Below are 13581 nucleotides of genomic sequence, written 5' to 3'. Positions count from 1 at the left end.
TGATGGATGTGGGTCGGATGTGGGTCGGATGACAGCAAGCGACGCAGCCCCGCTTGGATGCTGTGAGGGGGAGGGCGGCGGATGAGGTTTCTCATTTAGTGAGGAACATCATCCGGAGGGGCTTAGGCAGAGCGTCCCAGATGGTCGCTGCCCTCCATCATATCCTGCTCTGCCAAGACAGCCCCTCCATATGGTCTCAGGATGCCACTGGGCAGTAGAGGGCATGGCATGAGAGGGATGTCGTGGTGTAAATGTGGAGCGTGTGCTTCCCAGTGACAGCAGAGCCTGGAGGAAAGTGGTTCTGGGAAACATAGTGTTGAAGTCCAGGTGAAGAGATGGCAATGGCCAGTGACACCAATCTGTAAGCCGGCCTCCGAGGATGGTCACCAGAGGGCAGGGAGACTGAAGCCGGCAGGGCATCAGGTTCAACAGGATCGCGTTCCCTCCACTAAGACGAGTCAGTGATTGACAGCCAGCTCCTCCAATCAGCTGAGGCTTCTCCCAGTGTGCCTACCAGGAAGCCAACGTGAGATACATGCAGGGGATTCGACACGTTTAAGAAACATCTGTGTGCTTCCAGATCCGTGTCCAGGGTTTAAACACTGCAGCTTCCCTGTTTCCTAAATATAAACTCCACAAAGCATGGCTTCCTCCTGTGCCTCATCCTATCAACCGCCTGCTCCTTCCTCCATCTGGCAATACATGCAGATATATCGCAGAGGGGGTGGTGCAGAACGAGGCCTTAATTGCAGAGCTCTAGGGAGCAGGGGGGTTGCAGTACAGCTTTAACATCCAGCCTCCTCCCGTCTGACAGGAAGGGGCACAGAAATTATCTTCCACCTTTTACAACCTGAAACATCCGCTTTTTCCCACACAAATGAATCTTTGACTGATGTTATCTAACATTATCTGTGCTGTCCTGAGAGAGGGGGCAGAGGCTGTGCGGAAGGCTCAGGGAGATGTGCAGGGCTGTTTGGACCAGGGTTGGAGGGGGAACCCCTCATGGGAAAGGCTCTTTATTACTGTAGAATGGGATCCCTGCATGATTAATGAGATGATAACAGATAGCCGGAGCACGTGTAACACTAGAATAATCCTTTATGTGGTGATGATGGTGCCCCACACATTTTTACCTCATTACCGTAACATCACTTACCTTAACACCACATTAACAAAAAAATTATATTAACGATTCAAATTTCCCGTCGGATTCAAGTGATGACTCGACAGAATCGAGTTCATGTGAGGTTTGGCTGTGCAGGTGGACACCTAACCCTGTTGGGATCATGGAGGCCTTGTTTCGTCCACGTGCGTCAGCTCAAGTGCTGCGGGGAAGGCTGCTGTGTGGCCAGCCAGCCTCGTCAGCGTGGAAGCATTTTACAGTCAGTCCCCTGGTGGAGCTGGCTGCATTATTCAGCCACGTCTCTAATTCGTCCACACGCCAGCGGGCTGTACAGTGGCACTGGGCGTCACCTCGCCTGCTCCTGGATGTCACCGACTTCACCTTTGTGAGGAAAACATTAAGTAGCATGTTTGTTTACAAACACAATGAAGACAAGGGTGGACATTCCTCAAAGTAATAATCACGTAACCATGTAAGCTTTTATTGAATGTAATAAAGCCCAAGCATTACCGTAATTATACTTAACGAGCTGATAGCTTGATAAGTCATCCTGACACGACAGCCAATCCTGTTCTGATTGGTCTACAGCTCATGAATAAAAACTAAATAAAATCAAGAGTGACAAAGCAGAACTCCCAGAATAGGACACTTGTACCTGCCGAGTCATCCTTCTGAATGCAAACCTAGTCTGGTCTGGGTAACCTAGTTACACATCTAAGACAACAACAGTTTATGGTTTTTATGTTTCCTGCAGCTCAGTGTAAGCACTGCTGACTCCAGTATACTAATGATACACAAAGTCTAACTAACTGTTCTATTTTAAAGCAATGTACTTTTATGCTGTTTGCATGGTCTTCAAACTGTCAAATATTCATATCATCACATCCTGACAAAATCCCATGGCACAAAGGAGCTGTCGGCTCTTATTCCTGGATACTGTTGTTCTCTTTCTCCTAACTTCAAAAGTTCATTTTCAGCTCAGGATCATGATAGAATTTCTCTTCACAGTAAAAACAAACAAACTAAAAAACACAAAATCATTAAGTGCTGATGAACATCCACTTACGCATGAACAAGAATCTCCTGCGTTTAAAGTGCTGTTCCCTGACATTCTTTCTTCTTGCACTTTCTGGTGCTGAGTCTTGCTGGTAACAGCTTGAGATCAGGCAGAAGAAGGATCCCTGCATCGCTGGGTCTCTGGCCGGCACAGCCCTGCTCCTGAAGAGACACACACCACCAGCAGCCCGGCACAGCCCTGCTCCTGAAGAGACACACACCACCAGCAGCCCGGCACAGCCCTGCTCCTGAAGAGACACACACCACCAGCAGCCCGGCACAGCCCTGCTCCTGAAGAGACACACACCACCAGCAGCCCGGCACAGCCCTGCTCCTGAAGAGACACACACCACCAGCAGCCCAGCACAGCCCTGCTCCTGAAGAGCCGTAAATCTCCTACACTACTCAGCATCTCCTTCATAGATTTGCTCTCTTCTCATCCAGAAACCTACCTGTGTTCACCAGGGCAGCCATTGAAACTCCCAGACTGGAAAATACTCATGTTGAAGGGCCCCACTTGTCAAGTCGTGAAAGTTCTCCTGCTGACTCCAGATATTGTACTGCTCACTGTTCCATGGCCTTGAGTAGCCATCCTGATTTCCTTCTGCAAATGCTCTCCTACATGGAAACATGGGCCAGATCTGAACAGACTGGGTTTGTCAATGTATTTGTTTAAGATGAGTCATTGTGCTGTATCATCATCTAATCTTTCTTTACAGTTGTCAGGTGATCAGTTACATCTCAGGGTTGTGCATGTGTTGCAGCCAGCCCTCTGGGGGATTCAGTGTTAACAGTTTGAAGAGCTGATGAGATTTCTTTGGCAGAGCTAAGTTATAAATGAGCTCCTCTTCTACCTCAAAAATCATTTGACCTCTCAGTGGAATACACTTTTGAGCTGTGATGTGTGATTCAATTAAATGATCATTCCGATTGAAGGGAATCTCAGCTTCCCGGATGACAGAACAGAATAGCAGCTAGGTTAATCACCCATGAAATCAGATGGCGCCAGGCTATTCTCCTGCTCTCAGTCTTCCTGCATGCCCTAAACCCTACTTAACTGTATACTGCCTAACGTCAGTGAGCAGCATCCCCGTCATCATGAATGCCAAAGCTTGACGGCTGACAGGGAAAACACAATGTCTCTAACTTGTATTTTTGGTCACACTATAAGTATTGTTTTTGTTGTGCGATCTCTGCTGGTGTGGCAAGTCTGGTCTGTTTCATTGTTTTGTGTCAGTGGGCAACCCTGTTAAGTTCCCTGGGTGGGACAGGGGGCCTCAGTAAATGGAAAACAGCAATTGGGCAAGGCAGAGAGCCTTGCTTGCTACTGTTGTGTGGTAAACAAACAAGGTTCCAGTGTCCCTGAGAATGTTCAGGGATTAGCGAGGGACAGCTCTTATTGTTTTAGACCACCTGCCTCTCAATAGATGATCTCCCTTTCTCTCTCCCTCTCTCTCTCTCTCCCTCTCTCTCTCTCTCTCTCTCTCTCTCTCTCTCTCCCTCCCTCTCTCTCTCTCTCTCTCTCCCTCTCTCCCTCCCTCTCTCTCTCTCTCTCTCTCTCTCTCTCTCTCTCCCTCTCTCCCTCCCTCTCTCTCTCTCTCTCTCTCTCTCGCTCTCCAGGAGGAAGAGATACCAGAGCTAGAGATTGACATAGATGAGCTTCTGGAGCTGCCTGACAAGGAGCAGAGAGCCAGACTGCACGTGAGTACAGCCGGTTGTCATGGGAGACACAAGAACACCAAACCTCGGCTGTGTGGTAGGGCGGCACAGCCGTACCCTTCACCCTGACCGCCGTATCAAAACCCCAAACATCTTGCAACTGACAGCATGTATACAAACATAGTTCATGCGTATTGAATGTCAACATGAGAGGAGAAACCCAGTGATCGACATTACGGCTTGTCCGATTGTACAGGACAAGGGATTTCTGCAGTGTTTGACCCAAGCTGTTGTCTTTACACTATGTCGGAGGCAAGAGAGCAATGTCCACTCCTGTTACTCAAACATGTGTGTTTCTTGGTATTTTACAGGAGTTATTGCTTGGGTGTGGCAAGCCAAAGGAGGTGAGTTTCTGTGACATCAGGTGTTTTCATGTATGTGATTTTACGCTGGAATTTCTGTTTTTGAGAAAGGTTCTTTCAAGTGTTTTCTTCCTCCCCCTCAGGACTTCATCAACGGGCTGCTTTATAGGATGAAGGGCCTTCGGAAAATGTCTGGCCCCTTGAAGAAATAACGATCAAATAAATCGAGGTCAAATCAAGAATGTAGACAATGTGAAGATCCTACAGTGTTGGCCGTTAGCTGGTGGTCAGGATGTCTGTGCGACAGGACCCTCTCCCTGCAGACAGGGGTCCATTACCAGAGTGGTTGTTAGTGATTAGCGTTTTTTATGACTTATTTATGGACAGTTTTAACTTCTTGACTCCTTCAGACACAAGTATACATACAATGCACCAGTGCTATAATTTCAAGTTGTCTCTTACTCACATGGAATGTTTTTGTGCAAGACTGTACATTTTTGGTTGCCTGTTTGTGTACATAATATTTTTGTTCAGATAACAGTGTTGTATCTTAAAATAAAACATATTTTCAAAGAGGAGGTAACCGTAAAGGTTACGCAGAATTCATAAAAATTCTTATTTTTTAACCTTCCAGTAAAATCAACTTGAGTGCTCCCATCTCTGCACATGAAAGCACACAACAAAGCCGGGAGCGGCCGGTTCCAAGCGCATCCATTATCCCCGTCCATTTCCTGTGTGATCACAGCATGCCCAGAGTTGGCAAACACAAGGTAATAACAACCATCTGGGCCTTAATGGACTAAACCCCTGGAGGATAGCCTCATTACGGCTCAGCCTCCTCAGCTAGCACAACAGTTATTTACGCTGATGAAACTGCTCTCTGATCTCTACATCATACTAGGAGGGACGTTTGGCGGATGGTTCACTTCGAATAAATAAATAAAAATTCCCTGTTCCCTAGACCACAGAATATTATTTGGGTCGTAACACAACCATTTAAAACTAAGGTCATATGTCCTTTGCGCACTTTTACCGATATTAATAAAGACGAGCCTTGTTTAATGATTATTGTGCCATTTCTGTGCCAGCAATGGGTTTGTCGGATAGCCTGAAAAATCCAGATTCACATTCGTGATTTGAAATCTCAGCTTGTTGGTACACGTCATCAGAGATCTAGAACACATCACACACTAGATGTAGGGCTGCAGTGAGGTTGTGTCTCAGCCAAACACACATTACAACAGAGGCCCTGCTGCCAAAAGAAAACAAAGCTCTCTGTAAGCCCTCTATACAGGCTCCTCTGTGGGCCTCCAGTGACATGCTGACAGTGTCTGGGATGCACATCATCTCACACGACAAACTGTGTGTGTGAGTGTGTGAGAGAGAGAGGTAGGCAGGGATGGGGGGTGAGAGAGAAAGAGAGAGGCTGTTAAATGTAGACAATCTTAGGCAGTTTACAAAGATCAAATCAGTAGTGTTCCACTCAGATACAACAACTAAAGCAGTCCAGCTACCAGACTTTATTTAGAAGAATTCCAATAAAATCCCTAAGATTAGAGTATTGTTAAAATACAATATTTAACATGTTATGTGAGTAAACCAGAGTTACGTCACATATTAAAATTGGCAAACAAAGATTAATTTGAGCGATTACTTATTGACAGGACAAATCTGACAAGTGCCCGACAGTTTAAAATAAATAACTGTTGTTACAGCATTAGATGAATCTAGGGTACATTACAGAGATACAGCCTTATTCTGCATCCCTGATCCGCAACTCCACTTGGCATTATGCTAACGTAGCAACATGATTACAGCTCCGCACCGGCTCTGAACAATAGGTTGAATTTAGAACGATGTGCTGTGAGCCAGAAGGGTTGTACAGTGCCCAGCTACAGACCCAGACTCTGTCACTCTGGGCCTCCCCAGGCCTGCAACCTCACGTCCTGTTCTTCGTCTTCCGAGGAGGCGTGTAGCTGGCCGTGCGATGCTCCTTCCTGTCGTATTTATCATGGCCCTCCCTGGGAGGAGATGGAGAGGAAATGTAATGAACCCTAAAGGATCCTTCAAACACAGCCCTGACATTCAGCAGTGTGGCAGAGGCTGCTATTATATTGATCTAAGTCATGGCTTTAGGGTAAAGTAGGATGGAACCAGAACATTTGAGCTAATACACTGGGAGGTGTCTGCATTCCAGGGATTCACACTCTGCAGAACACAACAGTACTTCAGTTGTGTGTTAACAGTGTTAGCAGTGCTGTACCTGTAGCATAGCTAGCAGCAGATGTACCTGTAGCACAGATAACAGCAGCAGAGCTAACAGCAGCAGAGCTAGCAGCAGGTGTACCTGTAGCACAGCTAACAGCAACAGAGCTAACAGCAGCAGAGCTAGCAGCAGCACAGCTAGCAGCAGCACGGCTAGCAGCAGCACAGCTAGCAGCAGGTGTACCTTTAGCACAGCTAGCAGCAGCACAGCAAGCAGCAGCACGGCGAGCAGCAGCACGGCGAGCAGCAGCACAGCTAGCAGCAGGTGTACCTGAAGCAGCGGTTGCAGTACAAGTCTCCGTCGCAGGTGTGACAGCGGAGCGAGGCGTCCTCGTTGCAGATGCAGCACCAGGGAAGCTCCTCGTCATCAGAGTCCTGACGAGCCACGAGTGAGGGCCTGGTCTGGGGGCTCGGACCTGCGGCCTGGAACGAAACATACATGTTCATTCAGCAGATGCAACCTCAAGACCAACACAAACAACAAAAGCTTTTATGTTTGTGTGTTTGTGTTACCGGTGTCTTGCTAGCAGCCTTCTTTTCGGTGTTCCTCGGGCCGCTGTGCTCTGGAGGAATGTTGTACCCACTGGCCTCGTCCAGAGCCGCCTCCTCAGTGAGCTGCAGTAAACATGATGACAGCACGCTCAGAAACATCAACACGGCTCTCTCAACAGGGAGCTTTCACCTTGGTTTAATCAAATGGAGAAACAGCGGCTCCTGGTGGTGATCCCAGGTAATGCGTCTGATTGGCATGTTGAGTGGGTGAACACTCCCAGACCTGTTTCATTATCCTGGCCATGGCCTCCTCGTCGGACTCCTCCTCGCTGTCTGGCTGCTGGAAGTCCTCCAGGGTGACTAGACAGCAGTATAGTGAGAGGACATGACAAGAACAGGGCTGACACATCGCCACCTAACAAGTACGCAGATGTGGCTGCATTGCGGCGTTCACACTTATATGAAAAGGCTGTTCACTTTTTATATTCTGAAACAAGCTCTTTGCGTCCTTTTGCAACTATTTTGTGTGCTTATCAAGACTGCACATTTTAGTTGGGATGACAGACAAATGTGCATAGCAACACAGGACCATGTAATAATCCTATAAAACTACATTGTCAAGCAACATTTGTCAAACAACATGAAGCCTCTCAGCTCTCACCAACTGCAGACAAACCACCGGTACTGACTGATTTTCTCCCAGGGTTTCAGCTACCTTTGTCAGGGTCCTGTCCCCTCAGCTGAGCCAGTCTCTTGGCCATCTGCAGGACATGTTCCTGGGAGGCCCGGTCCTGCCTCAGCTCATCCACAGCCTCGGCCAGCAGGCGGTTCCCCTCAGCCTCCAGCCTCCTGGCCTCGTGCCGGCCCTCATCCAGGTTCTCCTCCAGTCCCTCTCGCTTGTTCAGGTCGTTCAGAGGGCAGTCTAACCCCGGAACAGAGCGGACACAAAACGGTTTGTGTGTGTGAGAAAAGAACATGGCTTCAGGTCAAAGTTCAGTCTGTGTCTGTTTGAAGGGATTGATATGGATTGAGCAGCGGTGTTTGACATAACAACACAACACTTTTAAACGAGGGAAGTCTAGAGTCTTTACCATCACGATTCGGCTGATTGTTGTCTATGGCGACTTCTTCTGACATTTGTGTTATCAGATCATTGGCCTGTTGTGTCTGGGTCCGGTTATCTGGTGGCTTATGTACCTACACACAGGAAGTGGTCATAAAGATATATGCATGAATGAACAGTTGAATGTAAGGTTGCTACCAGGGTCTATGAGTTAGCATCTGTGGTTTTACTGCGTATGGGAGCTCACAGGGGGAGGAGCTTGAGAGGAGAGAGGCCTGCCCTGCAGGGCAGCCAGGCGCTCCTCCATCTCCCCTACAGAGGAAACCGGCTGACTGGGGGCCTTCAGGGCGGCTAGGCGGGACTCTATCTCCTTCTCTGATGGGATGGATTCTGGTCAGGAGATGGACAGGGGAAAACATGACGACCAAGACGACAGCTGTACCAGACCAGCCTCTCTCAATCCCGGTCGTCCGGGCAACCCTGCCGGCCATGTTGTTTCAAGACACGTTCTTTTGAACCAGGTGTTTATTGGCATTTCGTTCATGATGAATTAAAAGGAAAAACTACTTTTTAAATTAGTAAGAATTTCATTAATCATTTACCAACAGTATATATACATATTTTGAGAGTTGAGAGGGGTTGAGAGGCTGGTCTAGACAGAGCGTACTTGGTTTAGTGTCCTCCTTCAGTCTCTGCAGCCTCTCAGCGACAGCCCGGTCCTCTTTACTCAAGCCTCTGGTTGGTGTAGGAGTGACGGCTGGGCCAGCTTTGGCTTTCCCGCTGTTTCCATTCCCTGGCTGACCTCGTTTAGCCTCCAGAGCAGCAATCCGTCTGATAGTCAACCATGAGACAAGGGTTGTTGAGATCTCCTGACAATATACTGACACGCTACTGTCTGCAGCTGGGCTTACAGGCCTACTCACTTTTTGTAATTTTCAGGTGGGGACCATTTTGCAGCGTCGTTTTGTTTCTCGCTACTATAAAGAAGGAAACAGTTAAAAGAAAGCCAGAATTCTAGCTATCAATATCATAGTGCATTGTAAAGTACTGCAGCACTTCGTATTCACTCCACCTTGTGAGGTTTCCGTGACATTGTTTGCAGACCTTCTGCTGAGTGTTGCCATATCGAGGCACCACTGCGTTGTAAGTAAGACATCCAGAGCAAAAAGAACGACCGCAACTTTTACAACCCAACTAGAGAGGGGAAAAAATACAATATATGATCATAACATGCCGCCATAATTTCAGATGTTAAATGTTGACAATTCAAACAAACCTCTTTCTTGAAAAGTGAAAATTTTGAGGCACAACAATAACAACGGTTGTTCATCTCGCAGCATGAATAAACGACTGTAAAGAGGCTTGCTAATCTTGTTTCAATGCCACTGTTTTATGTCACTTGGTCGATGAAAATTGTGTATCCATTAAGCCAAGTATTTTATAAATTGACTTCTCTATGATGTTGCTAAATTCATCTGTAAGTTAACCAGGAAGTGTGTCAGGAAGTTGATTTTCAGTGAGAACGTTAAACGTAGGGTATCATTCAGCATCGTCAACGTTTTGCAGCGTTTTGCAACCAAAGAGCCTCTGTCACTACTTTATGGAAGCAAATCAGTGCCATAATGTTTTGAATTTTAAAAGGCATCGAATACTTAATATTGAAATTCAAACAACACTGAATTCTCATCTGAATATATTTCAATGTAAAATAAAATTCAGGTTGCTCAAATACGAGCCCAAAAATTAGATCTTAAAAAATTCAACCATAAAAATTCAACCCTGTCAAATTCGATCAATTCGGAATTTTTGAAGGTCGACATTTTTCGGCTCGAATCTGATAGGCTCGTATTTTTGGGGCTCGAATTTTTTCTGCTCTAAATTTTTCTAATCAAATTCGATAGACTCAAAAAAATTTGGCTCCAATTTTTTGGGGCTTGAATTTTTTAAGCTCGAATTTATTTCGATTTTAAAAGAATTGCTAGAATTTGAGCAGCCTGAATTTCATTTTACATTGAAATATATTCAGATGAGAATTCGGTCTTGTTTCAATTTCAATGCTAAGTATTCAATGCCTTTTAAAATTCTAAACATTATGGCACTGATTTGCTTCCATACTACTTCCTTCTTTCCATAGAGTCGTCATAGTTAAACAACGTGTCTCATTATTTATCATCGTATTTTATTGTGTTTGTTATTTCTGTCTGGTTTGCTAAAGAAAGAACATTTGATGTTTAGCAACGTGTCTCGCATTGAAATTGTGTTGATGAACGCAGCACAATCAGGAACGCCTGCAAGCCAGTGTCACCGTCCAATCATCTGTTTCGAACGTCACACCGCTCCTGTTCAAAATACAGAGACCAGCAACATAAGACACAGCAGACAATACAACTTGTTCCTTTCGAAAACGCTAATTATTTTAATTTGACAATTTGTGCAATATATTTTCGTTCATTGGGTAAGAGTCTTTACTCGGATAACTCGACTACCGAAAGTCATATCAATATTTCTAAACATTCTTCCAGACAGGACATACGTTAGCGTCTTATGCTAAAGCTAAAATGCCTAGCTAGCTGGTTGGCAGTAAACTACACATATGGTTTCAATTGCTTGTTTCATTGCTGACTATTATCAGTAGACAGCTAGCGGTCTCTTCTCAAACAACACTGTGAATTTCATTTTTGTCCATGATTAAATGTAGCTATCTTTATTACAACCGAACAGCGTCGCTCCTATCATAAGCACCAAAGATGGCCGAAGGAGGAGACGCAGACTGGGAGTTGTGCAAAGAGAATATCCAGCCTCTGAAAGGGGGTCGAGCTATTGCTGCTTTAAACCAGGCACTCAGTCTCCAGGACGGCTTTAGCTCGGCCACTAACCAACACAAACAGTACGGACATGCAGATTAAGATTTGATGGGCAACTGGCCCAGAGAAAAATCTTGACAAACTTGTTTTGTAACAAATACTAATGTTCTTTTCCTATCTCCGCAGGGCATTTGAGTCTGAACTGCGAATATATGATGGGGACGACCCGCTTGATGTTTGGGATCGGTAACAAAATTAACTAACATTACACTGCTGACATTATTCAGGAAATAAATGTATTGACTTGTGTTTTCCTTCTTTTAAACTTATTCTATCCTGGACAGTTATGTTAAATGGACCGAGCAGACCTTTCCTCAGGGGGGAAAGGAAAGTAACCTTAGCGTGCTGTTGGAGCGAGCGGTGATGCGCTTTACCAAGGAAAATAAATATCACAACGATGTCCGATATATTGACTTGTGGATTAAATTTGTAAGTGTTACATTTAGTATTTCTTAGTTTGTTTGACATAGTCCCACCAAAAAAGAGCTGGTTTTATTCACCAATCGAGTCCGTCATACTTGTGTCTGTCATAGGCGGAGAACTGTCCAGAGCCTTTGGATGTCTACAGGTACATGCAAGCCCAGGGGATTGGGACAATGCAGGCGTCTTTTTACATTGCCTGGTCAGAGGAGTATGAGAAACAGGCTAACTACCGCAAGGCAGACACAGTCTACCAGGAGGGCTTTAGGTGTCATGCTGAACCTCTGGAGAAACTGAAGCAGTTTCACAAGTGAGTAACTGTGACACAGCAGCCGCAACACAACCTTCTCTTTGACTCTTGATGTATTCTTTAGCTGAAATGATGAAATCTTCCAGTTAGACTGTTTGTTGGTTGCGTTGTGATCCACAGAGGTCTGCAGGCCCGTGTTTCCAGGCAGGTGATGACGGGCATGTTGGAGGAGGATGAGGAGGATGCTGCCAGAGTGAAGGAGCAGGAGAGAATGTCTCTGGTCGACCTCAAGCACAGGGGCAAGAAGAAGGCTATCGCACCCATCAACAGAGTGGGTGCAGCTCTCAGCAGTAAGCCCTCCTGAATATTTTATCCTCTCTGTCTCAGCTGACACTGTGATTCACCAACACAGAACCCATCGCAGTGGGTTTAATTGCAGCAGATGAACCCATCCTTCTGTGTTTGTTGACAGGTAAGTCCAGTGGGCTGCCGTCGCAGGGAGAAGCTGCAGCCGGAAGTGGCTCCAACACTCGCTTCAGGGTGTTTGATGAGAACCGAGCAGTCAGCGCTGTGCCGGCAGAACCAAGGTTGGAGTTGTGGAAGGCTCCGCCCACATCCAGGGCCAAGGAGAACGAGCAGAGGCCAGAGAAATGGAGCAGCATTAAGGTACAGAACTGTCTACGCTAGGGGGGTGTTGTTCAGAAGAATGTTCTGAACCAGACTTGACAGCCTGAGAGGGGGTGAGTGTTGACGTGTGGCTGATCTCTGCAGATGCCACAGAGGTCCAGGTTTGGTCACGTCGTCGTAGCTCCTCCCAGCGAGCCCAACTTCCAGCCGTTTGTTGAGGAGTCAGACCACCCTCCAGCCATGTGAGTGGCTACCAGGATGACATCATTTCTCCTCATTCATTTATTAGGGCCTGAACTCCTGAAGCCAGCAGCTTTTTAATGAGAATCATAAAATGAATAATACATTCCTTTTTTACAACTGGGTGACTAAAGGCCCCCCCCAAATCCCCCCCTAAGCTGGAGGCCCGTCCTGTGTGTCTTGTGCTCCTCACGTTCCCTGTGTTCATCTCCCCCTTTCTGCCCCGCCTCCCCCAGGACTCCGTGTAAGATCAACCCTGCGGTGAACTCTGTGTTGTCTGCTCGGAAGCCGTGCCGTGAAGAGACGCCCCTGAAGAGACTGCAGGAGCACTCCCAGCAGCAGCAGCAGGCGTCCAGGGGGGCGCAGGGCGGGGCGCAGGGCGGGGCGCAGGAGCAGAGCATGTACTGCAAGGAGCTGCTGCTCAGCGGCGCCTCTGAGTTCTGCTTCGAGGAGCTGCGGGCGGAGCGTTACAGGCAGAGAGCGTCTGCAGAGCCCTCAGGGAGGGAGGGCTGAGCGGCCTCCAGACCTCCATCCAGACTCTCTAATTCAGAGCAGCTCAGTAGGGTTAGCAGTCCGTAGGTTTGGATCATTGTTACGTGTTTAGTTGTCTGTTATCTTTATATGGTTGTTTGTGCTTTTAGGTTTTTACAAACTGAATGAACTGTATTGGTGCAGGATAGTGCTTGGGGAAACCTGTGGTGCATCCTACAGCAATTGGACTACATGAAAAGGTTCTATGCCTGTTGTGAGATTTGTTTTAATTCAAATATATGGTTGTTGAAAAGGCTTGTAGCATGAATATGGTTGAGTAGATTATTCATGTTCCTGAAATATGTCTTTATTGCTCATTTCAAGTTTAGCTGGTAGGTGATTTGCTTTTAATAAAACACATTTACTTTACCACGTCTTCCTGGCTGTGAATATCTGTATGTTTGAAAACAGACTATTGTTAGAAACAAGTTTAATTGATCTCCTGTCTGTGGTGAAATGTGTAGTATATGTTCTGAACAAAATACATTATCCATGCTGGGTGAAGAGTGCTGTGCAGTATATCACACCATCAGCAGGGGGCGCTCAGGAGTGTGTGTGAATGGAGCACTCAGTTCATGTGTTCGTCTGATATTTATCTTAATGTCCTTCAAACCTAATGGGGCAGAGTG

At 46.5% G+C, this 13581-nt stretch overlaps 3 protein-coding genes across 3 annotated transcripts in view; 2 read left to right on the top strand and 1 right to left on the bottom strand.

Annotated features, from left to right (window-relative positions):
• ppp1r14d (protein phosphatase 1 regulatory inhibitor subunit 14D) overlaps positions 1 to 4730 on the top strand; it is a 5946-nt gene extending 1216 nt beyond the window's left edge. Inside the window, exons 2-4 of the mRNA XM_084683332.1 lie at positions 3800 to 3880; positions 4210 to 4242; positions 4344 to 4730. Of these exons, the coding sequence (XP_084539458.1) occupies positions 3800 to 3880; positions 4210 to 4242; positions 4344 to 4412 (183 nt within the window). The 3' untranslated portion in view covers positions 4413 to 4730. The remainder of the gene's footprint in view (positions 1 to 3799; positions 3881 to 4209; positions 4243 to 4343) is intronic.
• Positions 4731 to 5705: 975 nt separating this feature from the next.
• Positions 5706 to 9557, bottom strand: zfyve19 (zinc finger, FYVE domain containing 19). Its single transcript, XM_084683331.1, has 11 exons — positions 9297 to 9557; positions 9093 to 9214; positions 8944 to 8997; positions 8688 to 8851; positions 8268 to 8410; positions 8049 to 8154; positions 7673 to 7879; positions 7241 to 7317; positions 6979 to 7080; positions 6737 to 6888; positions 5706 to 6221 (listed from the first exon to the last, which is right to left on the bottom strand). Exons 1-11 carry the CDS (start codon positions 9348 to 9350, stop codon positions 6140 to 6142), a joined length of 1263 nt encoding a protein of 420 aa, XP_084539457.1. The 5' UTR covers positions 9351 to 9557; the 3' UTR covers positions 5706 to 6139.
• A 766-nt stretch (positions 9558 to 10323) lies between these two features.
• bub1bb (BUB1 mitotic checkpoint serine/threonine kinase Bb) lies at positions 10324 to 13321 on the top strand. Its single transcript, XM_084683330.1, has 9 exons — positions 10324 to 10475; positions 10742 to 10907; positions 11011 to 11070; positions 11169 to 11313; positions 11418 to 11614; positions 11735 to 11904; positions 12027 to 12220; positions 12326 to 12423; positions 12658 to 13321. The coding sequence occupies exons 2-9, from the start codon at positions 10768 to 10770 to the stop codon at positions 12932 to 12934; spliced, it is 1281 nt and encodes a 426-aa protein (XP_084539456.1). The 5' UTR covers positions 10324 to 10475; positions 10742 to 10767; the 3' UTR covers positions 12935 to 13321.
• The last annotated feature ends 260 nt before the right edge of the window (positions 13322 to 13581 follow it).

This window comes from Hypomesus nipponensis, chromosome 3, assembly GCF_054491055.1.
Source record: "Hypomesus nipponensis isolate SF chromosome 3, ASM5449105v1, whole genome shotgun sequence".
Classification (NCBI taxonomy): domain Eukaryota; kingdom Metazoa; phylum Chordata; class Actinopteri; order Osmeriformes; family Osmeridae; genus Hypomesus; species Hypomesus nipponensis.
This window is presented reverse-complemented; position numbering and strand designations above follow the sequence as displayed.